This window comes from Myripristis murdjan, chromosome 1, assembly GCF_902150065.1.
Source record: "Myripristis murdjan chromosome 1, fMyrMur1.1, whole genome shotgun sequence".
Classification (NCBI taxonomy): domain Eukaryota; kingdom Metazoa; phylum Chordata; class Actinopteri; order Holocentriformes; family Holocentridae; genus Myripristis; species Myripristis murdjan.
Window position 1 is genome coordinate 12,966,514 of NC_043980.1, and position 25,588 is coordinate 12,992,101.

General features: G+C 42.9%; 1 protein-coding gene across 4 annotated transcripts in view; it reads left to right on the forward strand.

Annotated features, from left to right (window-relative positions):
* Window positions 1-25,588, forward strand: part of LOC115374610 (nucleosome-remodeling factor subunit BPTF) — a 62,973-nt gene that overhangs the window by 11,983 nt on the left and 25,402 nt on the right. For 3 of the 4 annotated variants that reach the window (XM_030073632.1, XM_030073798.1, XM_030073719.1), the window contains exons 5-24: window positions 247-522; window positions 3,094-3,303; window positions 4,417-4,605; window positions 5,059-5,234; window positions 5,791-5,970; window positions 6,606-6,787; window positions 7,006-7,137; window positions 8,194-8,323; window positions 9,079-9,214; window positions 9,854-10,135; window positions 10,530-12,594; window positions 15,080-15,204; window positions 16,462-16,590; window positions 17,118-17,268; window positions 17,755-17,794; window positions 18,687-18,912; window positions 19,989-20,141; window positions 24,178-24,308; window positions 24,773-24,887; window positions 25,147-25,367. In XM_030073632.1, the coding sequence (XP_029929492.1) occupies window positions 247-522; window positions 3,094-3,303; window positions 4,417-4,605; window positions 5,059-5,234; window positions 5,791-5,970; window positions 6,606-6,787; window positions 7,006-7,137; window positions 8,194-8,323; window positions 9,079-9,214; window positions 9,854-10,135; window positions 10,530-12,594; window positions 15,080-15,204; window positions 16,462-16,590; window positions 17,118-17,268; window positions 17,755-17,794; window positions 18,687-18,912; window positions 19,989-20,141; window positions 24,178-24,308; window positions 24,773-24,887; window positions 25,147-25,367 (5,249 nt within the window). The remainder of the gene's footprint in view (window positions 1-246; window positions 523-3,093; window positions 3,304-4,416; window positions 4,606-5,058; window positions 5,235-5,790; window positions 5,971-6,605; window positions 6,788-7,005; window positions 7,138-8,193; window positions 8,324-9,078; window positions 9,215-9,853; window positions 10,136-10,529; window positions 12,595-15,079; window positions 15,205-16,461; window positions 16,591-17,117; window positions 17,269-17,754; window positions 17,795-18,686; window positions 18,913-19,988; window positions 20,142-24,177; window positions 24,309-24,772; window positions 24,888-25,146; window positions 25,368-25,588) is intronic. The other variant, XM_030073877.1, reaches the window with a different exon arrangement.

Sequence of the window (25,588 nt, forward strand, 5' to 3'; positions counted from 1 at the left end):
TTCAAAAATCCCAGACAGTATCTAGTCTCATATCATAATACTGATACATTTTCCAGTCCTTCATATAACTCACATACATTTCTAATGGATTACTGTTAACCTGCTTTTTCAAATAAATCAAATAAATCTCCTTATCAATAAATTGTTTCTTTTCTGGACCAGTCATAGACTTAGCTCTTGCTCTTTCTTACAGCATTATCATTCCCTCCCTCTCCTTTTGTCTGTTTACCCTTTCATCATCTCCAGAGGAGATCCTGGAGCGGTTGCGGGCCAAGCAGGAGGAGGAGCTGGAGGAGGTGAAGAGACGGGCGGCCGAGGAGGCTCAGAGAGCCCGGATAGAGAGGGAGAAGAAGGAGGTGGATGTGGAGAAGGAAGGCGAACAAGCCAAGGTGAAGGAAGAAGGGCAACAGGAGGCCAAGGTCAAAGATGTGGTGAAAGAGGAGGAGAAGGAGGCAAAGGAGGAGGTCAAGGAAGGGACCAAAGCTGCCTCACAGGAGGAGAAGGACGGCGTCAAACCTGGAGGTAACAGCTTGATGATTATGGTTTTATGCATTTGGAAAATACTTTGAATGAAGAGTGTAAACAAATATACAGCTCAGGAGTTAATTTCAGAGATTCTGTAATAGCGTTATTTTAAAAAAGAAAAGAAAAGAAAAGACTTTGTAATTGTTGACCCAAGAGGAAAAATAATTGTTAAATTGTAGGCACACACTGTGATAATGGATGCATTAGTAATGGTAATGACATACCATGGTAAGAAACAAACTTCTACTACAAAATGACAAAACGGTTCTCCGGCCTCTCAGTATCTCACCTGTGTTCTGTATTTGAGCCTTGAAAAAAGACATCATTGCAGTGGCATAATTGGTTATTGATTGAGGAATCAATTCGGCCGTTATTTGGCTGTTGGACCAATGAAAAACCCTGTGCTCCTTTTCAAGACGCAAGTGACTATTTTGTCACCCACAAACCATATTTATAGTAGTGTCTTGCTGGATAGGCATTATCCAGTGCAGTGAAAGAGGTCTTACGCTGCATAATAATGAATCGCCACTGTTGTGTTTCTAAATATTTGCATGCAGTTGCAAGCAGAACAAAGTACAAACATCTCAGTGTGTAACGGCAAGTTTGGTCAGGCTCATAATTAACCTTGAGCACATAGGAGATATGTATTTATGCATGAATGGTCACCGCCAGTGATGCAAGATGACATTGTAAAAGAAACTGATATGAAGTCCATCATAATCAGAGTGGATTTGTTTGTTGTCTTAGCCCTTTGACTGTGAAGGAAGTAGTGGAAAGTGCCTTTAAAAGCTATTTTAAGTCCAATTTAGGAGTCACAATATGTTTTTTCAGGCAATGTAGCTTTTTAAACAGTGACCATGGTTATATGGAATAGGATGTCTGTCTGACATATTTGTTCTAATAAGCCACTATGTTATCCCGATAGCTCCGATTAGGGCTGAATGATATGGTAAAAAAAAAATCATTGCAGTTATTTTGACACATATTGCCATTGTGGTATGATACATGATTTAATTAGAGTGAGGATTTTTGCATCATATTATTCATTTTCATGGGAAAGACCACTGATGATGTGATTTTTGTTGGAGTCTATACCAAACAGGCATCTTTGTTTATGCCTGGAGGATACGATTTGGAGACCAGGGCATCTCTCTAGCACCACAGTATTTCATTATAATGGTCAGACTTTCCCCTAGAAATTTTTTAGTGGGTGGTTAAAGTCGGTTGATACCCAATAAAAACACACTGAATTAATCTGTTTCTCTACATTTTGCAGCCTATAAGCTATTTGTTATTTCAAACGTCATGGGTTTGCTACGGTTTACGTTGTATTTGCTGATAGTATTTCTCCCACTTTGAGTAAAATGCGATGATGATGAGGAGAGAGGAGACAACGCTCCACGAAACACACCGTGGTCAGCTCCTGACCTAGTCAATACTGGGTGGGAGAAAGCATAACATGGTCAATAATAAAATATTGAAAGTGAATAGTGCTGTCTAGAAATAATAGTTCCTTAAGGTATGGTCAAAAGGCGTCATTAGTTATGACACACACACACACACACACACACACACACAGCACAGTCGACCGTTGCTGAGAGAGAGAGCATTACACATATTGTAACACTCCCATTAACTTGAACAGAACGACAAGAGCAACAATATAAACCATAACCGGCCTCTGAAGTGATGTGTGTGTGTCCCACATAGTCGCAGCTCCACGGTCCACACCCACAGATAGAAGTACAGGCTAAAGCAGCTTTAGGAGTTTCAGCTAGAGCTCAGCAGCGGGGCCCGCCCTACAGCAGTGTCTGTTGTTGACTGAGTTCAAGTTCAAGTTCATGTTTACTTAGAGCCCAGTATCACTGACATCACTGAAAAGCTGAGTGATGAAGTTACACCATTGGTCCGCAGAGTTTCCCCACTGGCTATTCGTCTCTCAAAATCAGTGTGAACAGTTTTCTATTCTGTCCTCAGGGAGGGGTTTACAGCGGTTCCACTCGCTGACTGCAGCTCACTCCAAATATTTCACATGCTAAGACAACAGGACCAACTCCACAATGCATTGTGTAGCTTACATGAAGATCCTGTTCTTTATAGAGAGATTCTTCACTCTCACATGAACAATGTTGTCTCGCAAGTGTGAAACTGACGATACGCTTGCGGTGCAGACATGGTGCAGCCTTCCAGTTACGAAATGGTTCAGGATTTTACGGGATGGTTGGCAACTAAATGTGCATGATTTAAGTTTTATGACAGTAATTCAAAATTATTGTATGATACTCACAAAATGCCAAGATTCAGTGGAAAGCCGCCCTGACGCCCACCAATGCCTGTGGTAGGCAAAACGCTGAAGGTATTCTCTCACACATTTTACTTTTTATCAAAAAATTGCAGCTCTGCAATTCGCATATTGCACTAAGCCATATTGTAGTTTCAGTACTATCTTGATTAATTGTTCAGTCTTAGTCCCAATTTTTGCTTCTTTCAACATTCTCTCACCCAGTTGCCCGTGGATTTTCAAATTAGGTCTAGGATATTTACAACTTTGCTGCTGTTCATCTGTAGCTGTAGAGGCTCCACCCGCTGGTCAGGAGAGCAGTAGTGGCAGTGGCGTCTCAGAGGGACCTAAACTTCCAGCAGCCCCTGCTTCAGCACAGTCCGTCCCCACCGCTGAAAACTCGAGCCTGGCCATGGGGGCTCCAAAGCCCCTGGCCTCTTCTGGAGAGGCTGGGAAAGAGGGACAATCCAATATGGAAGTCAGTGACAGCACCGAAGGTATACGAGGACGTTTCAGGGTGAAGTTGCCCTTGTTTGGAATCAGCCTCCAGCATGCAGCATCAGTCGCAAAACTGAGTCCAGATCAGCCTCTCTGGGCAGCTTCACAGAAAATAACATAACCACATCATCGTTAATGATGATAACCTTGTTTGTTTTTTCATACATCCTTTGCTTGAGTGTTCTGCTTGATCATTTCCCAGCTGCCTTCTTGTCTGACCCTCGTGCCATTACTCTGTATGTGGGCCTCACTCCATCCGCTGTCTTTGGTGTTTGGTCATCCACTTTTTGGCTTGGATTTCAGATTCAGTCTTGAAGGTGTTTAGCCACTGTGCTCTTGATCGCTTGGTTGCTCATGCTTCCTTTCTCACCAAAGAGCCGAGAAGCTGATTGTGTAAATTGATTTGCAATCAGATGGCTTTGTCACAGCAATCAGCATGACTGGAACTGGGCCTCAGTCAATTGGGTGCAGCATTCACATCGCCTGGCTGGTGCAATTTTCTTTGACAGCTTTTCTTCTGCTGCTTGCTTGTTATAGGCACCCTCGGTTAGATAGCGCTCTCTTGCCATTGTTAAAGAGCTCATTGGATGGCTTGTACACATCCAACTTTAATAATGCTCATGTGAACAGAACTTCACCATTAGGTGTTGTGGTCAGCACGGTCATGTTGTTGTGCACAGGCCTTGTTTTGTGGCCGTGCTTGTTATACTCTTTCTGTAGCCTGTCTAGTTGCCCATTGCTTTCAGCCTACCCATACCTCTTATACAAGCTTGTTATCTGGTGCAAAGCATGCTCTGTATCACTAGAGGGCGCCACAGCCCTGCTAATTATCTTGGAAAGCACTGCAGGAAAGTTGCTGTCTTCGTTAAGTGTGAGCTGCTGTTTGAAAGTCATCACTGGCCGCAGTGTATCTTTGATTCTTGAATTTCTCTTGCTCATTCTGTTTTAACTGTCTCAGTTTTAGTTAACACCTATAACTACCTGGAACATTTAAATCAGCCATGAAGGATGCCTTTGATGTCATTACATAACAAATAACAACAGATACAGAACAATCTAGACAAATCAGCCTTGTTTGTGTAATGGACAATACTCTTTGTCATTTCGTGTAGCTGAGAAGCCTCTATTGGAGGCTAACCCGACCAGTGGAGAGGGGGTCCCCAGCCTTAGCCAGCCCCCCCATCCCGGCGAGGAGAACAGTAACAGCAGCACGGGAACTGGGCTCCCTCCCAGGGGGCCTGAACCCCCAGATCTGGCCGACAAGTCCTCCCAGTCGTCCCTGGCCAGCTTAGATGACACAGGTCTGACACAACATCATCCTTTTGTTTTGGCTTGATATCACAACTTACCTCTACAACTGTTTATATTGCTGTTGAAATATTTGCATCACCTCTTAATCAGCATTGTGTTTAGTTCAGTTAGATGCACAAAATGATGTAAGTATAAGAAACCCACCAGATAACTGACCTCCATATCATAATGGTCATCTACACAGTGTACACCCTAGTTGAGAACTCCTTTCATCAGTGTAGTAGTACATTATACATAGTAGTTCTGGCTCTACTGCATGGGAAGGGCTATACAAACATATCAAGTCTGTAATTTATAAAACCACTCTTGGAAAGATATCTCTTTTTGCACGGTTACTGCCCAGCACACTATGGCTTTGGATCCAGCAGAATTTTCTACTGTATGTGATTACATACAGCTCTAGCATCCTCTGTCTGTCTTTAAAATTGGTCTTGTGTTTCCAGGGGACAGTAAAGAGCAAGCAAACGGTGAGGCGGCGGGGTCTGGCACCAAGAGGTCGTCAGCGACTCGCATGGTGACCCGGCTTAGGAACCCGGACAGCAAACTGAGTCAGCTGAAGAGCCAGCAGGTGGCTGCTGCTGTGCACGAAGCCAACAAGGGCTTCAAGGAGGGCAAGGAGGTGAGAACTGGTTTTCCTCCTGTAAGTACACGCCTCGGTTACAACTCCATGTGTTGTTTTCTAATACTGCATGCATATCTGGATGAAGGTTAGGTGTCCTTGCTCAGGGGCCCACAGAAAGTATTTTTGACAGTCTGTACTGGGGATTAAAATGACAATCTTTCAAACTGTCTGCAACATTTCTAACTATCTTGCCATCCTGAAGGTCAGCATTCATAAAGATAAGTAGTGCTTCATGCCGACAAGGACTTTCAGCATAGCAAAGAGCTGAATGAATAGTTGATTTCATGGCTGCAGTGTCAGTAATGAGATTTGTTGTCCTACTTTTTAGGCATGTAACATTTATCTTATCTAGAGCAACATAGAGAGTTCTGATTGAATTACCCTCTTTTTGAACAGCCGTGAGCCATGGTTGATGTTTCTGTGTACACCATGTCACTGCCTCTGATGCACTGATTGACCACTACCTGCCTCTGTTTGCATCGATAGTAGTCAAGTTTGGCTTGCCTTTGAATAAATTTACGAGGCTCTTATCTTTTTTCCCCTGCCTCCCTAGGTACTAGTAGTAAACGCACAAGGTGATGTCACCCGTGTCAGCACACGCAGCACCAAGGAGGTGGTGATGAAGGGAACCCTCAGCCACTTCTTCAAGCTAGGCCAGGAGGGGAAGTACCGTGTCTATCACAACCAGTACAGCTCAAACGCCCTGGCCTTGAACAAGCACCAGCACCGAGAGGCAAGTAGCAGTTTCATGTTTTGTCTTTCTCCTTTGACTATTTATAAATATATATTTTATTGTGGAGCACATGGTGGCTCAGAAGATAACACTGTTGCATCTCAGCAAGGAGGAGTGCATTTGTTTGCAAAGGTTTTTGTCCACATAACCAAGACATCCAAATCAGACAGATTGGATTCTCTAAATAGGCCATAGGTATGAATGTGACTGAGAGTGTGTTTGTCTGTATATTAACTCTGTGATGGTGGACTCGCAACCCATTTCCAGGGTATTTTTCTCTCTCTTTCAACCAGTGTATGCTGGGATAGGCTTCAGCTTCTGTAACCATGAATATAAATAAGTGGATGAAGGCAGCTGATGTATGGCTGAATCCTAAATGTGTTGAAATGGCATTTTTGGGCGTGGACTCATCATCTTTTATGTAGATATCAGTTTTTCTGTAGTGTGTCTGTTGTTATTGCCATCTCTGTCCTTGCCTTGCTGTGTCCTCTTCTCACCTATCTAAAAACGAAACATGAAAACTTTACTAGCTGTCAAAATTTGATTGAAAATAGTTGACGGTGAAAAGTCGCTGGTCCTTACCTATCCTTAATTTTCTCACCTGACTAAAATTTACCCATCTGTTCCTTCCCCAGGACCACGACAAGAGGCGGCACCTCTCTCACAAGTTCTGCATGACGCCAGCAGGGGAATTTAAGTGGAATGGGTCTATCCACGGGTCCAAGGTCCTGACCATCTCCACGCTGAGACTCACCATCATCCAGCTGGAGAACAACGTGCCAGCGCCTTTTATGCACCCTAACTGGGCCTCACACAGGTACGGAGCAGAGTGGGAGTACTGGGAGACAGAGTGGGAAACATTTATTCCAGTGCTTAGATACATGTGGGAATCAAAGTCAGATTTTGGTGTCATTTTTACCAAATGTAAGAGCACAACCATGGTTTTAAGTGTTTCAAAGCAAACATGGCCTAAACAGAATAAAGGAAGAGGCTGACAAGTGATCGTGTGACATTCTGTTTTTGTTTGTTTTGTAGGACCAACTGGATCAAAGCTGTTCAAATGTGCAGTAAAGCCAGGGAGTTTGCCCTGGCGCTGGCCATCCTGGAGTGTGCCATCAAACCTGTGGCTATGCTGCCGGTCTGGAAGGACTCACTGGGACACACCAGGTACGCACACACACTCACACTTTTTCAGAAACATACTTAAAAAGGAGTTGCTTATTATTTGAGCCCTTTTCAGATGCATTTTAAATGCAAAACCTCCCGATACTTAAAAATTAAAAAGTTAAAACAGGTATTTAGTACATGTGCACAGTGGTTGTGTGTAGTGGTGCAGTTTAGCAGACACAGGTGATCGTAACCAGATCAGATCAAACAGGCCACCCCTGCTGTGGCATAATATTTAGACTGTGAGTCCACTACCAGTACCACCCACCTCTGCCTCTGCTAATGCTTCAACATCACAACGCCCCTTAAAGGACTTTCACAGGGTGAGGAACACAGACTGTGTATGTGAATGAGCAATGAACATCAAGGGGTGTGTGTGTGTGTGTGTGTGTGTGTGTGTGTGTGTGTGTGTGTGTGTGTGTGTGTGTGTGTGTGTGTGTGTGTGTGTTGGGGGGGAGGGGGGCATCTCAGCTACTTGTAGGTTAAGTGTGTTTTGTGGAGTTGTGCCAAGAGCAACTAGAATTAGTGTCATTTTTGATCAGGCCCGTTAACCATGTTCAAGAAGCTGCTCTCAGTTGTTTATTTACACTTATTAATAATAAAATAATGTTAATGTTTTTTGTTGGCCACAAGGCTCATAAGATTTATATTTTTACATATCAGGAGGGCCCTTGGACTAAGTAAAAAGTTAAGTTATTTAAAAAAAAAAAATACTTTGCGTTCTTTAAATGGTTATACTTGAAGGTTGTATTTTTATGCAGCTTACAATATCCACAAAGCTGAGCTGACTGAACTGAAAAGTTGAGATGTCAACAGTTAGCCAAAACAATAAGGACTTAATTCACCAGAGAAAGGCAAATAAAATCCAAAATGCTTTTTACACACTGTGGACTCGTTATTTCAAACCGCCCAAATGAGGTTTCATCTAATTTAGATAAACCACTTCTTGAGTATGCACCAGCTGTAATGGAGATGGTAGCAGAAAAAAAGAGCTGTGAATAATTTAGGTGCTGTGGCTTACGCTAATTTATATGTCAACTTTTGAAATGCTTCCAGGTTACACCGCATGACGTCCATGGAGCGTGAGGAGAAAGAGAAGGTGAAGAAGAGGGAGAAGAAGCTGGAGGATGAGGAGACAATGCAGCAGGCAACCTGGGTCAAGTACACGTTCCCCATTAAACACCAGGTAGGACTCAGACACCCTCCACACTTAATTTATTGTATGCTGATGGATTATTTGAACGCAAGCTAAATTACAGCTGGCACAGTGCAGAGACGTTAATTTTTTGTCTGGGATTCATTCAGCATAGCGTAATGGACAAAACTATTTATTTTCATGTAGACAGTTTTCAAACAATGAAGATTTCATGCTGCCAATTACCAGAAGCATGAATGAAAACTATAGTGACAGTAATTTATTACACCTATGCTTTGGCTTTGACTCGCCGTGTGTCTGTGCAGAGAGACAGTTTGAAACGTCGTCTCATTCATGAGGTTGAAGCGTATTAGTCAGCTAATATTGCAGTACAGTGCGCTTTTGCTAGATTGAACGACTTTAGTGCTTGAAAAAAAATCAGTGGCTGGGCTCACCTCTGATGTAAACTGAGAACCTGTGGGAAACACTGGATTGTGTGTGTATGTGTGCGTGTGTTTGTGTGTGAGTCATCAAGAGCTGTTTGATGCAGCGAGCCAAGCTCCGCTGTGAGTCATTTCCCTCACCAATTAATGATCAGTGTGTGAATAACCTCTAACCATCTAATCTCTTTTACCTTCCTTCTCTCCTTTCCCACCTCCACCCCCTCTCTTTGGCTTTTTCCTTCTTTCCCCCTTCACGGTTTCTCTTTTGAACCTCTTCCACCTCTCACTATTACTTTATCCCTCTTCTTTCCTTTTTTCTGTCTTTCTCTCCCACCGCTCCTGCTTTCTTTTCCCTATGTGAAGGTGTGGAAGCAGAAAGGAGAGGAGTATCGTGTGACGGGCTATGGGGGCTGGAGTTGGATCAGTAAGACTCATGTGCAGCGGTTCGTCCCCAAGTTCCCTGGTAACACCAACGCCAACTACCGCAAAGAACTGGAAGGTCTGCATTGGGGGGAATGTGGTTTTCAGTTATGTGAAATTTGGGTTTCTCTCATTCAGAGTCTCTTTGACTCTCTTTGAGAATGATTTAGCCTCTCATTCAAAAATCTCAAAGATGTCATTGTGTGTGATACATAGCCTTCAGTGAATTGTGGCTCTTTTTTTTTTTTTTCAAAGTGTTTGTGGTTTTCATTGGGTGTTGTTTTCTGAGATATGTGGAGATCTGTTCCAGATTGTGCCCCAGTGTGTCCGGAATGTGAAAGAATATTGCCCATCTGAGACTTGTCATTCAATAACTTGTCAGATAGTTTTGCACTTGTATATTCATGGACACATCACGACAAGCGTTTACTTACTTTATGTTAAAACCGAGGTGTTTCAGTCCCAAAACGTTTTTCAGATTTGAGTCTACCAGTTCACTCATCTAAATATCTCAGTGTAAGTTTTTTGTAATTAATTAATTACAAAAAAATTACATCTATGTTAAGTTCAATTTGTCTGTCAAAGTTATTGAAGTAGTGTAATTGATTTATTTAGTATGTGATGTCTTCTTTGATTTCTAGGTGATAAGAGATAACAGTAACTTTGAAATAACTGCAACTTAGGAATATACCAAACTCTCTCATCCTTTCTTACATAGATGCCAAACTTGGCAAGAAATGTACTCTGCTGGATTTGAGTCGACGACCCAGTGTAGCATCACAACAAGCTCAGGGAGCTGCCATGAGTAGCACTGAGGAGAAAGATGGAGATTGCTCAGCCACTTCCAAGCCTTCAACAGATCGTCTGTCTGATGAGACGATGGACATGGCAAAGAAAGACGAGCTAGATAAGAAAGAGAAGACTGAGGGACTCTCCACAGATGAGTCAGTCGTGAAGATGGAAGTGGACCCCACAGACTCAGGACCAGATGAAGAGCAAGGTATGACAGAGCACTGAAAAATAAATCTCCAGTAGCGCTGAATCAAATTCAAAAACATGAATGGTGTTTCATTTCAAATCCTGTTAGTCTAATAGTCATGAAACTCACTATTCTTATCACCTCAATGCTATGTGTATACTGCATAAGAACTGTCAACTAGATTGGGTTTCTTGGATATAAGAAGGTTAAGTAAAACTGGAAAAGTAGAGCACAAAGGATATGTGGAATAACGTGGTGGTACAATTAGGCTGATTTGGTATTCAGCTTAATTTGTAAATTGCTTTTGTTATTTCTCTTGCTGTCGGAATAGTTGTGAAAAGGAAAATGGAACTAAAGATCAATGTTATAATAACAGGGAATTTTGAATTAAATGTCTAACTTTGTTTTTCTTTAGGGACCAGTATTCTACAGGAAAAGGCTTCCTTGAAGGAAGAGCCTACTGTGGGCCATCAGCGGCCATTCAACTATGACGTAGTGGACGTCAGCAAGGGCTTCCTCACCCGCATCGCCTACAAGAAGAAGGTCAAGGCCTCCAAGCTGGACAGCCTGCTGGAGCGCCGAGTCAAGCAGCATGCCCTGGAGGAGAGGCAGAGACTGCAGACCCTCGCTTCCAAACCCCAAGCTCCAGCCACTCCAGCCCCAGCTCCGGGTACCCCGGTCCGGCCACGGTCACCACTCCAGCCCCAGGCTCTAGCCCAGACAGTGGCTAAAGTGGAGGAGAAATCTTCCACATCACGGATTCCTGGGCCAGGTGAAGCCAAAGAGGAGCCTGTACCATCTAAAACTTCAGATGGGACGTTTGTTCCTCGTGTTTCTTTACCTGTTCCAGACACTGCATCCAAAGACCCTGCAGGTGGAGATTCAACTTCACCACAAAACCAAACAGTGGCAATGCCCCAGGAATTGGAGGCAGACTTAGTGGAAAGGACTACAGGGCCCAAAGGAGATAATTCATGCAGTTCAGGGCAAGAGGGTCTCAAGGTGCCTAGTGGTGTACAAGAAACAATTGCACAAGGAATTGACAACTCTTTGGAACAAAAAACAGCCTGTACACCATCAGATATTAGCAAGCCTGCACATACTGAAAATGCAGGGTCTGAGTCAAGTATCTTGAAATTGGACCCAGTAAGGACACCCACAACCACTGTTGACCAGAAATGCAGTCAGAACACACCTCTTCCTAAACCTGTTCAGCAAAGCTTAGAAACAGGCACAGAGGAAAATGGCAAGGAGTCAAAGGAGCACCAAGAGGACATGCAAGATGTTGGACAGGGTAGAACTGGGGGAATTAATGCTCTTTCTACCCAGACTGTTCCCGTCCTCCCTCAGGTGAATGGGAAAGATGGCTTAGAAAGCGAAGTCATCTTGACAAACTCTGTTGTGACACCAAACCATGGTTCCCTCACCAACAGTACGCAGCCGAAGCTGAACAGCATAGGTAAGGTTGAAGGGGAAAGTCTGGTTGTTACGTTGAAGGACAGCACACAACAAAAGCCCTTAATGAACGGAGATGTGGCCACTGTAAATGATAAGACAGTGGTTGGGGGCAAAGAACCAAGCCTTGCTCCTCGGGTAGAGGTGGAGGACAAGGTGATGACATTAGAAGAGGACTACCAGCCTACAGCAAAGGTGTCAAGACTGGAGAACAACATAGAAGCACTTGAAGCAAATTCTCAGAGCACTCTGCAGCACAACAGCACATCACCGGTTCAGTCTGGGGAGACCAAAACTAAACCTGCGGTCAAGGTCATCAGAATGGCGCCGTCTCCGATACCCTCAGCTGAGGAATCTAGTTTGAGTGACGACTTTGCAGAGGAGAACAGCCACAGCGGCACAACAGAAGCACTCAGGACCATTATCACCCAGGTATCAACAACCACCACCACCACCACGACAGTAGTTTCCACGGAGAGGCGGATAGCCATGGTGTCATCAAATGCCTCTGGAGACGTGACAGCTCCCACATCCACTACGATGTCAACAACAGAGAGCAGTGCGGTGTCCACTCTGACCACCATGACCAAAACAACTGTGACCAAAGTCCGTTCGCCCACTCCTGACAGTCAGTTGGAAGACAGCCAGAGCGAAACAGTGATGCAAGAGCACAAGATGACTCTGTCGGCCTCCGTTAGTAAGTCAACCACAGACAGCAGCGGGAAAACCTCGGTGTCCTCTGTTGGGGTGAATGAGGAGTACTGCTCTTCAACGAAGGGCAGGGTCCGCCTCCTCAAGTTTTCTCGCACCAAGAAGACGCGTTCGGACACAGCCCTGCCCTCGTACAGTAAATTTGTCACGAAGAGCAACCGGAAAAGTATTTTCGTGCTACCCGGTGATGACTTGAAGGTGCTGGCGAGGCGAGGTGGAATCCGTGAGGTGTCCATCTTTAGCTACAATGCCAAGCCAGCCCTGGATATCTGGCCATATCCTTCACCCAGGCCCACGTTTGGCATCACATGGAGGTAGGTGCTCTTTTTCCTCTTTCTCTGTCTGTCCCTCTGTCTTTCTCATTGTCTCATTCTCTCTCCCAGTCTCACACACTGGCCTATCCCTCTCACAAAATAACCACTGTAGTGATAATTGGTCATTCTGTCTCCCTTTTTCTGAAGGTGATGTGATTACTAAGGCCAAAACAGCTACTTTACCAATTACCATATCAGACAAAGGTTTACGCACATATCCCTTTGATCCATATTTAAGAGGCAAATCCCAATACAGACAACCAAGACAATCAAAACATTATTTTTAAGTTCCTTTGTAAATGATCCACAAGACTCTGGGATATAAGGTTTTTTTGTATTTGACGGCTAGATATGATTTGTATATCCTAACTCCCAAAAATCCATGAAAACATTAGAATGGCGGCACTCCAAAACACTTTCATTTTAATTAAAAGTAAGACAAGACTTGACATCAATTACACTATATTTTTATGGATTGCCACATCAGGCTGATGCATTTCGGCATAAACCTTCATCAGAAGACGCCCCCATGTTTTTCTAGGGTTTTTTGGAAGTCGGTTTATAGTCCTTGGCAGAGCACCCAGCTAGAAAAAGTTCACCCAGTCTTGAGGGGCCGCGTCTGCTACATATTCCTTCTTAATTTGTGCGTGTATGTATGTATGTACTTAAGTATGTAAATCCAAGATCACATGAAACTGAAGTCGGAGCTCAGTCCTTAAAATATGTTTGTAGCAAGAGGAGAAATCGGAGTCGTAAAGTTTAGCATCGCTTTGGTTTGCGTTGGTTTTCTCATTTGCAGCACCTAATTACACAGTATCTGGCAAGGTGGCAGTAAAATACACGAAAATTTTGCTGAAATACAACTTTAGTCAAAACAGATTTCATTGCTTCTCTTGCTGTGTCATACTAGGATCATTTTGCGTTTTTACAAAAGTGAACGTAACGCAGAAAGACCCAGCTTTTGGCTAGGCAAAAATTTTCAAAAACTAAAGTTATATGAAAATTGTATGGTGTACTCCATAAATAGGAGTGAAACAGCTGTATGACATACCTTTAAAATGTCTATAATTTATTTACTCAAGATATTGCGATGGCAGCATTAGCTGCGTTAGGTTTTTGTGAGAACTTATTATTTAAAAGAACATAATTTCTGTTCATTAGTGGATTGTGTGAACGTTCGGCCAGACACTCATCCTTCTTTCTGAGGTATAGAGTCTTATAATATGGCCTCTCCTGCTTTGTGATTTTATAGTTTCTCACACGTGGCAATATGTTTTAGTAGAAAATGCTTTTTAACCACACACTTGTCTTAAATCAGTGTTTAAAAAAGGACATTTGTTTAAAAAAATAAAAGTTGTGGTGACAAGGAGGATGCTATTTCCCTTCGTCCACCCTGAAATCATCTCCTGGGTTTATGACACTGCCCTGTCCTGTTGATTTGTTGTTCGTTATGTCTTCTCCCCTCTCTGTCTGCTTTTCGTGCTTTGGCCCTCGGCAGTGTTATGGCTCAGAGCCCGGTGTCACACAGAGACCTCCGGTTATTTTGACCGGACCTCAGAGTTCCGAGGCAGACGTGAATCATCTGGTGGTCGGAGAAGTGTCAGGATGTTCGCATCGCGCAATGACCTGGCCCTGCAGCCCAGGGATATTTTCCCTGCTTGTGGTTACACACTGGAAAGGGGATATCCCTCCCCCACACCCTGTCCTCATCGTGTTTTTATAGACATTCAACAAGTTTTAAATGGTCAGAGAGAGGGAGCTGTGTAAAGCATTCCTAAGTGTCAGGTTCTTTGTCGGGACGGTGATTTTAGTTATAAGGAAGGAAGGAACATTTCCCCCCAAAGAGATGAATGTATGAAATTATTCATTGAAAGATGACAACCTGTCATGCCATTTCTCAATTCAAAACAGTCTTACACTCAAAACAGCTCATTAAATTAACAGGCCAAATGAAATGTCCACAAGTCTCCACTTTGAACTTTGAGTTAAAACTGTTGTTTGACTGTGCCTTTTGTAGTCAGAAATAATATCTGTACTTCAAAGGAATCACTGTATAGTATGAAATGTCAAAGGTGGCAACCAGTTGCTGTGTTTCTTAGATGGAAATGGTCATGAGGGGACAGCAGCGTCAATATAAACCTCAGTGTGTTTTTACTCTGCCTCTTTCTCATGTAAGGAAATGCTCCAGCATGTTTTCTGTGATGCTGAGCGAGTCATCGGCTGTCGTTTGTCCTCCATCAGCAAACTGCATCATACCGTGATGGGAAGCTTTCTACTGGTCCTCTTTGCTACAGTTCCACCACACTAGCTGTTGCCCTTGGTTTCTGTTTAAGTTGATACTGTTGTTCACACTGTCTGACATTGGCACATTTTTTAAAACACACACACACACACACACACACACACACAGAGTTGTTTACTGTTTACTTGCAACAGAATAATAACTCTTTAAACTCTGCCTGCCTCTCTCTGTCATTGTATCCAGGTATCGTCTGCAGACGGTGAGGTCTTTGGCCGGCGTGAGTCTGATGCTGAGGCTCCTGTGGGCCTGTTTGAGATGGGACGACATGGCCGTCAAACCCTCCGCTGCTGTTGGCACCACGCGCACAGGTAACCCACCCTCGCCCCCCTGCCCTCCCACCTGAGATGTCAGATAATGTTTCAAATAGCTGTTGGCACGGTGAAGATGATGTAGAGATGCTGTCCAGTCCAGTAGTGGCTTTGTGGTTTTACTAACTGCAGCAGCCAAACTTTAAACTTTAAATATAAACCATAATCCCTGTCAGGCAGAGTGGTGAATTGTGACCATTTCTGGTGTTACATATAAAATATGTTATTATATATTTTACATTAGATGTTGACATATAGTCCATATTGACAAATCTAGTGGATAGCAGTTTTTCTTTCTGAACGCCAGAAGAGACGTTATGTGAGCATTTGGGCGTAAAGGTTCATAGTTAAAGTTGATTTATGGGAAAAACAAAATCTTAAGGTATACACTGTTCAATGAAGGAAAGTGATTTTCTCAAGAGCTGTAAATCTCGATGAGGAATGAATTGTCCATCATGCCTGACCCTGGATTTGCCTTTTGATGCTGAAGCAACATGGGAAGAAGTGATGAATGGTTCGGATGGAGAAGTGGTTTTTGTGATGAAAGTAGCAGCAGCACCCTGGTTTACAAAATGTTAATGAAATAGTTTGGGTTTTGAGGGTTGAATTGTTTGAATTATTTATTAGGGACTGATTTCAAGTGACTTTTCAAGTGGGATTTTGGAATTTTGAATTTGATCCCTGGCTGTCCTCTTGAGTTTTCACTTGTCTGCTGCTGTATATTACACATTTATACCAATGCACATGGGCTTTTTAATCTATTGCTTATTGTGTTTTTACTTACATCCCCAAACATGTTGAGGCTCTGTTTAAAGTTTTTTCAACCTGGTAAGTATGTATTTAAAGAAAAAAACACTGGACAAAAAGTACATGACAGATACTGTGTATAGTTAATTTTTTTTAAGATGAGTTTGTTTCTCCTTAATAATGGTCTATTAACTCTATCATGATGATCTAAGGTGTGATAAATGTGTTAAAGGTGTTAAGGTGTTAAATTCTCCGCCAGTGTTGACTTGCTAGTGTGGTTTCTATTTGGGATCTCCGTATCTTGGCCTGAGAAAATATACAGACACATGCAAAAAAAACCAAAAAACACATGTATGAAGACATCGCCATCAGGCTAATTGTGGTACAACTAGGTACGTATCAGTGTAAAGTCTGTTGTACTATGTACTTTGGAGTGCATTTCCTCCATCTTCTCGGGCTCTCCTCCTCATCGCCATACCAACCCAGCCCTATCCCCACTCATTGCTACAGAAACGTCAGACACTGAGATCACCACCACCGAGATCATCAAGCGGCGCGACGTGGGGCCCTACGGGATCCGCTCAGAGTACTGCATCCGCAAGATCATCTGCCCCCTCGGGGTGCCTGAGACTCCTAAAGGTGAGATGTGTTTTTGTTTTTTTTCTTGCCGCTGAGGAAAAGAGAATCATGTCGGCATATAGCCCACCCACATGTTCGTAATTGGAACAGAGAAAATGGTACTGGTTGGGCTTTTAGTAGCACTTTAATTTTCTGTGTCGGATTTTAGCATAAGAGCAGATAATAAGATGAAGGTTATAACAGTAGCAGAAGTTTAAAACAATAAGCAATAAAACCTGCTTTGGGATTATATACGCACATGGTGCTGACAGTTTTAACATAAATGTACTGTATGGGTGGGATGAATGTGGAAAGACTATGGGTTACTCACTCAGTATATGGATTTAGTTAGCTAGTTCTTTTCTTGTTTTTTCTATATGTGTGCTCACACACAGAGACACACACACACACCAACTCACGCACACCATCTTGTGTACTCTCTCTCACTTTGTATTTTTCTTCTCTTTCACCGTCTCTCCCTCACCCAAACACAAAATGCGATTTTGTTCTTCACTTTCATCCATCCATCTACATGTCCTCCATCCCAGAAACCCACACCCCTCAGAGGAAGGGGCTGCGCTCCAGTGCCTTGCGGCCTAAGAAGCCCGAGCCCACCAAGCAGACTGGCCCAGTGGTGATTGAGACCTGGGTAGCGGAGGAGGAGCTGGACCTCTGGGAGATCAGAGCCTTCTCAGAGAGGTCAGAGATTCACATGGGTCACCACTCAAACAGGGGATGAAAACGTGTGGTCTGATAATCCATATATAAAACTCACTGATAGCTGTTTGAAAGCACCTCGGGTCAGCTATCCAGATATTATTATGGATGGAGGTTTTACTGGCTCAAGAGGCAATAACAAATATTTTTCTGGCCGAACCAGTAATAAATTGCGCCGTCCTGCCAGATTTGAGTGTGGTCAAATGGAAGCAGCCAAATTGCGCACTCAGACTAATGCTCAAAGTGTTTAAATTTCAATCCCTGTTATTCACATCATATCATCATCACCCACATCATGTCTAATTTGAAAAAGTACATGAAGGCATTTTAGGGCTTTTGAAATCAAAGAACCTCTCCCCTTTTTTCCTACTTTTTTATGAACCATCTCTTGTTTAAAAAAAAAAAAAAAAAAAAAGTCTCTGCTGTGTGTTATGTGGATTTTGGACTCATTTCGGTCCTCTGTTCCAGGGTGGAGAAAGAGAAAGCCCAGGCTGCAGAGCAGGCCAAGGTGAGTTGTTTGGTTTTAGTTTTGGTTCTGTAAGGGTTTCTTCCCCAAAAGTTAATTTTCTTCAAGAGAGGATGTGGTAAGTTTAAAGCAAGGAGCTTACCCCCTTTTTTCTGTGGGATGTAGAAGCTTAGCCGTACCAGTGGAGCTTCCTGGACAGGACGCCCCTCCGTCACAGCAGTCAGTCACAGGGGTTTACACTAATCTTTTTTAACATGCAGAGCCAAAGAGAGAGGCATGGATCCCATTATTTTGAGTTTATGATATGGTTGAAACCCTAAGCTTCCCAATCTTTACCACTGCAATGTGTTTCCTTTCTACTAGGGGTGTAACAATTCATTGATCACCCTGACGCATCAATTATAAATTCTGCCGATTCAGTTGACTCAATCTGCTAACATAAAGAAATGAATGAATCGCTCTGACCTCAGCCTGAATTAGTATGAAACACTTTAGTGGAATCGTTCACGATTCTTAAAAAAAAAGATCTAATTGCAGTGATCCACTATAAATACTGTGAATTGCAAGTCTTTTGTCAATTTTTTAGAGAGATGTTTTGTTTTGTTGTAACATTTCAGAAGAAAAAGGATAGTGGTGCCTCATTGGACAGGTTTATTTTAATCAATGTAAAATGTTGGCGAAAGTGCTGAATGGAGTCAGGGTTTATAAACTCAAATCAAACTGAATTGCTCAAAAAAAAAAAAAAATCTTAAATTGAATCTCCAACAAGTGAATCATGAATCTTTCTTTACCAAGTGCAAGAGTCACACTCCTACTTTCCACAACAGTAAATTTTGTGTTGTTTTTTTTGTTTGTTTGTTTGTTTTTCTAGTGATTTTTCTCATTATTTATTTATATATTCATTCACTGACTTACATGTTTGCTGCCCTTCCAGAAACGTATGGAGCAGAAACCAGGCTCGGCTACCGCTACTCCGTCAGGGACCCCCGCCACGCCCGCCAGCACCCCCAAAGTCATCGTCGGCTCTCTGTCAGGGCAGGTCACCCCCGGCACCAAGGTGGTCCTGACCACCAAGATGGGAACCCCCGTCACATTCCAGCAGAACAAGAACTTCCAGCAGTCGTTTGCTTCCTGGGTCAAGCAGGGTCAGACCACGCAAGGTACATCGAAAAAGGAGGGGGAATGTAACCACTGCCCATTTTTGTTGAAACCTAACATGGGGGAGCAATGGAAGGATATTTTCTTAATTCTAACCTGAAGTGAGAGTAATGTATGTCAAAATAAATTACATGTGTTAACAAGGCAGATGCCATCCACTGTCTAAATTCACCCTCTAGTATGCATGTATGCTAATGGCGCTGTTTTTTATGAAGCAGCATCATCGCATCCTAACAATCTCCCCACCTGCCTGCTGTGTCCTAATTTATGTATCATCCTGATTGCTTAGTGTAGTATATTTATCTTACAATTAGCACGTTATCATAGTCTGAATATTTGTAACTGCCGCTTCATTCATGCATTTGATTCACTGCAGCAGCTGTGCCTGTTTAGAGACAGATGGTGTGCTTGTTGATTGGCTGTGATGAACCATGCCAGGTTGTCATCTGTATAATTTCCCCCAGCAAAGGGCAAAGCTGTTTGGAGAGATGATATTTGCATTTTTATGTTTTTATATTTTCAGAGTGTTTCACCTTCATCAGAGTATCACAGTAACGTGGTGGCCCCATGGCACTGCCACCACCACTGGGAGCCTGCTCGTGGTCCTAGTTCATTAGAAATAGTGGCAATTTGCTGCATTCATTTCAACTCGGAGCTCTGAATTTCCAACTTGTAAATTTCCAACCTGCAACAATGTTGCATTCAGTGTCAACTGTGGGGAAATGGATGCCAGCAAGACAAAAAAAAAAAAAGATTTTACCTCAAGGGGAAGTACCTAAAATAGTAAATAAACACTCATATTGGTTCATTTCCTACCGTAAACAACAAAAAAATTGTTTTCTGCCATTATCACATGCTTTCACGTCACTTGAGCTGCAATCTGAGTACCTGGAGGTTAAACTATACCTAAATTTCCAACTTGTAATTCAGACTTGGGTAACAGTGAACTTTTTCACATGTCAGAGTTTCTTTTTAAAAGGTTCCCAGTTGAAATGAATGCAACAATAATATTTGTATCACAGGAGTGATAGTGTTATTATGGTTATTGTACGGCTGTGTTTTTGGTTTGCACCATTAGGAGCGACAGGCACCGTCACCACTGTGGCAACATCTGGCGGACAGACCTTCCAGATCACGGGAACCTCAATGGGGGGAAAAGTCCTGACCGCCAAGCTCCCGCTGCCCGCCAACAGCAAGATCGTCACAGTCAATGTGCCAACTACACAAGGAGGTATGGCAGGCTTTAATAAGTCACACCTTGGAGGCAGACTGTGTGCAGCAGTCCCGCTTAAGTATAGCCTTTTCTTTTCCATCCAACACCGTTTTGGGAAGCCTGTGTGTTTGTGTTTTCACTTTCTACACCTCAGGCCCACAGCTGAGACATTTCAAATACGTTGGAGCATCCAAATTAGATCTGCCTCTTTAACTGGTTGCCATTTTAAGTCATTTAGTGTGCCAACCACGCACAAGGTACTGTAGAAGGATGTAGCCTGTCTTCACTCATTTAATATGTTGTTTGTGCCAGCTACCACAGGCCCAAATATTTTGGAGTCTACAAATTAGACACAAATTAGACATGCCTCTGTCCTTGATTGCCTCTGTCAGTGTGCCAAACACACAAGGAGACAGCCCCTCCTGAAGTCTAACAACGTAGACAGCTACAGGCCTCAAATGTTCACATGCTGATCTCATTGGCTCCTCGCTTCTGTGTATGCGAATCAATCACAGATTTGACATGGCTAGCGGTGTAACGGATTCACTGCAGCGCTGTTTTCTTTACGCGCCAGCGATCACATGCACACGTAGACACACCAAAAAAAACAACACTGATATGTAAAACATGAATTTAAACTCAGTTTCATTTCATTTAGAACTAAAAAAAAAAAAGTCGTTGGGTTTGAATTTGTTCTTCAGTCGACATTCTCTTTGTGTTAGATTAGTTAACGCTGAATAATTTTGATTTAAGAACAGGATGGACCCGTAAGGGAAGCTGCGATGAGATCTGTTACACCCAAGGCAGCAGAGAAGACATCACAGCTGGAAATTAGCTTTACTAGAGTGTTTCCAGTTTGTGAGAGTTGATGCTTATACTGCAGTACACTTCAGAACGAAATATTGTACTTTTTACAGCACTGTGTTTATCTGATGGCCGATGACCTGTTTATCTGAAGACCAAAAACAATGGTGATATACAATATATTATGAATCCCAAAACCTTGATCCAGTCCCATTCAGTCCAGAGATATTGAGTTCAGTAATGACATCGGGGCAGTGTAGTTCTTTGTGTTGCGTTAATTAAAGCTCAGTGATGTTGATTTAAGAACACGATGGACCAAAGTTTCATAAAGTGATGCCTTGGGGGCAAATATAGTTTCCACTTGTGTTTTATACTTAGCACAACAAAAACAGTGGCCTTGTGAGAATTCAAATTTAAGCAAAACTTCCCAAGTATCTCACTAACTGTAGGGAAAATCAGTGTGGAGATCAGTTGCACCCAAAGGAGGAGAGTGGGGAAAGTGGAAAATGACTAAGTACTATTTAATGATAAGTACTATTTATGTGCTTATCTACAGTTCTGAGACACAGGCACTTGAGTATTTCAAGTTTGTGAGACTTTTTACTTTTACAGCACTACATTTACAAGGGAAATCTTGTACTTTTTACTGCACTACATTTATCTAATGGCTGGCGTTACTAGTTATTATGCAGAACATCAGATTTGATGTTCTGCATAATAAATCAGAGTATTCAACAGAATATGGAACAGTGAGAGATACATTGAAATACTTTACATGTTAATGCATCAATAATTTGAAAGGAACCCTTCTTCACAGTGACTACTTTTGGTGTTTCAAAGTCAACGATGCTGATACTCCTTTATTCATGTAACATTTTAAATGCCGGACTTTAACTTTTACTCGAGTGTTTTGTTTTTACCTTATCCTATTGAGTAATGGATTTGAGCACTATCGGTACTTTTTTGGCCTACATTTGGGTGAAACGTCACCCGCTGTCCTAAGCAGACAGTGACAGGAGAGGAGGGATAGGTAGAAGAGAAGTTGAGATTTGACATCCTGAACCTCAGTGCTGAGCTACAGTGAAACCCAACAACTGTACTGGGATAGTACTTGTAAGTAGGCTCATGTTGCTTCTGGTTCCAGTTGCCGCAAATACAATAGGCACTACCATTTCAGACGCAGCCACTCCCTCACTTCACTGTGTTTTTGGTCCACTGTGGCAGCCTGCTGCGCACCAAGCCCATTGTGGTGCCCGCCATGTGCCAACCCTGTGAGTCAGCGGCTCATTTTGGAGTGGCACATCATGTCGGTTTGTGTCCTGTCGGCATGGTAATCTAATAGAGAGCTGTTTTGGTTGGATGGTTTGGGACGGCAGACTTGTGTAGTCTGAGGTTCTAAATCCAGACTGCTTTTGAATTGCGCTAGCTTTAGGTAGCTACGTTTTTAAAAGTCAATATTGACCCAGCGGATGAGGTGATGGTTCGGACTGAACACCACCTGGCCCTGTCTGTGGTCTTGTCATATTATTGGATGACGAATATTGCACAACACCTAGTAGAGGTGGTCTGTTTTGTTGAGATTCTCCATCAAAGCCGCTGACAGCTCTCGTTTGGATCACTGAGGTCACCTTCAGCACTGAAAAATTATTTTGTGCTTGCATGCTTCTTGTCTACACTAAAATTGAATTTGTGTTTTTAAAATGTGCCATTTCAAACCATGGATGATGGATAAATATCACATTGAAAAGTTCTCTGGAAAGTAACAAAACTTCTGCGTGGCATCCACATTTCTCTCAACTGGGATACAGTCTGTATTTGTACGGGTATAAACCTATATCACACCCATAACAGAGATACAAAGAGAGGATACAAAGAAAGTGATTTTTCTTACATATGAAGCTACTTTGAAGGATAAACTGAGTTCAGGTGGAGTGTAACCATCTAATGGACATGTATTTATCCAGCATGACTGTTGGGTGCCTTGTTTGTTTTGGAAGGGCTTAAGGAAGTTAAACAGGAAAACAAGTTTACCCTGAGGTCTGCCTCCCCAGACAGGTAACCCTCTATGGAGGGATTCCGCTTTTCCTTTTTTTCCCCTCTTCTTTTTGAATGGAAGTATACCACTCCACTCGCCGGGCTCCCAACTCCCCGACCTCTCCAAACAGCCAGTCCATAGAAATTAGTGTTTGATGTGTGTGACCAGAGGAGCAACTCCCCAGGTCTTACGACCGGGCTTAACGTCCGTGTTTGAAGAGGGAAACCCTTGATGTATAGGTTTACCTCCTCGATTGCGGTCGAAAAACCGCAGCAAGAAAGCAGCAGTAGCAGGGGAAAAAGAGCAACACTCTCACAGCTTAGAGAGCGTTTCCGTTTCTGCCACCGGCTTCACGTGAGCTTGAATAGACGCAGGGCCCCGGTGCACAAATATGAAACGTCCCCTTTGTCAGAATTAAATGAAAAAGTAGGATCTGAATTCATGCATAATTTATGAGGGGGTTCAGGTATGTTGGGGGCAAAACCAGCTAAGCTTTCAGTGTGCCTTTGAAGATTTTGTTTACCTGCTCAACTAATATTTACCGTGGTTACGATCAAAGGCTGGAGACTTTGCAAGGAGGGAAGCCAACAAATAATGTATTGAGTGGTGTCAATACAACCACTCATTTGTAGCATGCAACCTTTTAGTCACTGCTTAGTATCACTAATCAAATTATGGATTTTTTTTTTATTTGTAGCTTTTCAAAATATGTTGGTGGATGAGTTGTTGTAGAAAAAAAAATGGAGAGTAGATGACATAATTCATCATTCAGAATATCACTTAGTTGGTGCGGCACCCTGCCTTTTCCTGTGTAGAAGAAAATGACAGTTTATATAAAATGTACATGTATATAAATTCACACAAAAAATATGTTTGTTTTTTTTAAGATACTGTGACAAGCAGTTTTACACAATATAAATTGTCACTGATCTTGTTCCCTATCCATTTCTTTAATCTCCAAACATTTCACCACATTTTCTGGCAATATTTCTCCTTTTTTTGTTTCTCCGTTCCTCTTTTTAAACCACTCAATCCTCTGTGGCCTTTTCTCTCATCTCTCTCGTGTCATTTCTCTGCGTACTTCTCTCTCGTAGTATTGATTCATCGTTTGACCTGAACAAATGTCGGCTCCACTCAAACGTAGTCGTTGCCCCCTCCCCCCTTCTCTCCTCATTTCTTTACCCGCTGAACTCTCTCTCCACCCTCTCTCTCCAGGTGTGATTCAGCAGAAGGTACTTGGTATCATCCCGTCTAGTACGGCCAGCGGTGCCCAGACCTACACCACATTCCAGCCCCGAACCACCACCCTCAACATCAGGCCCAACGCCCCAGGCTCCCAGCAGCAGGTACAGCCGCCCTGTTCTGATTTTACCCCGCTCTCTGTCATCTTCAGGGATGGGACTCATGGTTTCCTCATGGTGTCAGGATTTCATTCTCGTTGATATTTAATAGCAGTACTAATGATAATCTGCAGTTGTGGTCAGAATTATAGTCCTGCTTTCCTTCTACTAACTCCACCCTTTGTTCTATTGTCTAGATCCTATCCCCATAGTTTGTACTGTATTTACAACTTGCCCTGTTGCATTTGCTTTTTACATTGTTTTTTTTAGCAACATGACTGCTCTTTTTGTTTTGCATCATTTTCTACAGTATATTGAGCATGTGCTATAAAAGCACATAATTTATACTACAATACATCCAAGGATGCTGTTTTGTAGCTGACCCTCTCCTGTGACCTCTGACCTTTTTTACCACATCATCTTACAAACAGTATAGGACAAAGGTGTTTTGGGTTTCTTTTTTTTTTTAGGTTCTGGCGGCTGGTGGCCAGATCCGTCCAGGGATGACGGTGATCCGAACCCCGATTCAGCAGGCAGGATCTCTGGGCAAGACGATACTCCGAACACCTCTTGTGGTCCAGCAAGGTAACAAGAGTCTTTCTGAAGCTTACATTAATTTGCAGGTGGATGTTGAGTGATTTATTTATTACAATGCCGTCAAAATCCATTCCAAATCCTTTTCAAGTGGCGATGATACATTTTTTTGTTACGTTTTCCTATCAATCAGTGGGTGTGTCTGAAAACATGCTGCTGATGAGTGGGTTCACTGGTTCTTTATATCTGCATGAACATCCTGTTTCTTTACATTTACTTAACCGTGTCTGTACACCTTTTCCCCTCCCAGGTCAGGGTGGACAGCAGGTGGTGACCCAGCTCATCCGAGGCCAGGCTGTTTCCACGACGATTTCTGGTGCCAGCCCTGCCACCACGGTCGCTGGCCAGGGGGCAGCCAGCCCCACCACACCGGGCCAGACCCCGGGCCAGACAACGCCCGGCACGCCACGGGCACAGCAGGGCCAAAGCCAGGTGAAACTCACCCTGGCACAGCTCACCCAGCTCACGCAGGTTCGTGAAGGAGACGCTGAAACCTCCAAGACTAAACATTTATAACTGCATTGTCTAGTATTTTCACCCCTGTTTGTAGTGTACTTTCCCTTTGTTTTTTAAAAATGGAGTTGTTGTGACGCAGGACAAATTTCAGAGAAATCTGACAAAGTTCTGCCAGGTCATGAGATGTCCTGCGTTCCCCAAAACTGACAGTCAATTATTGAATTATTGGATGTATT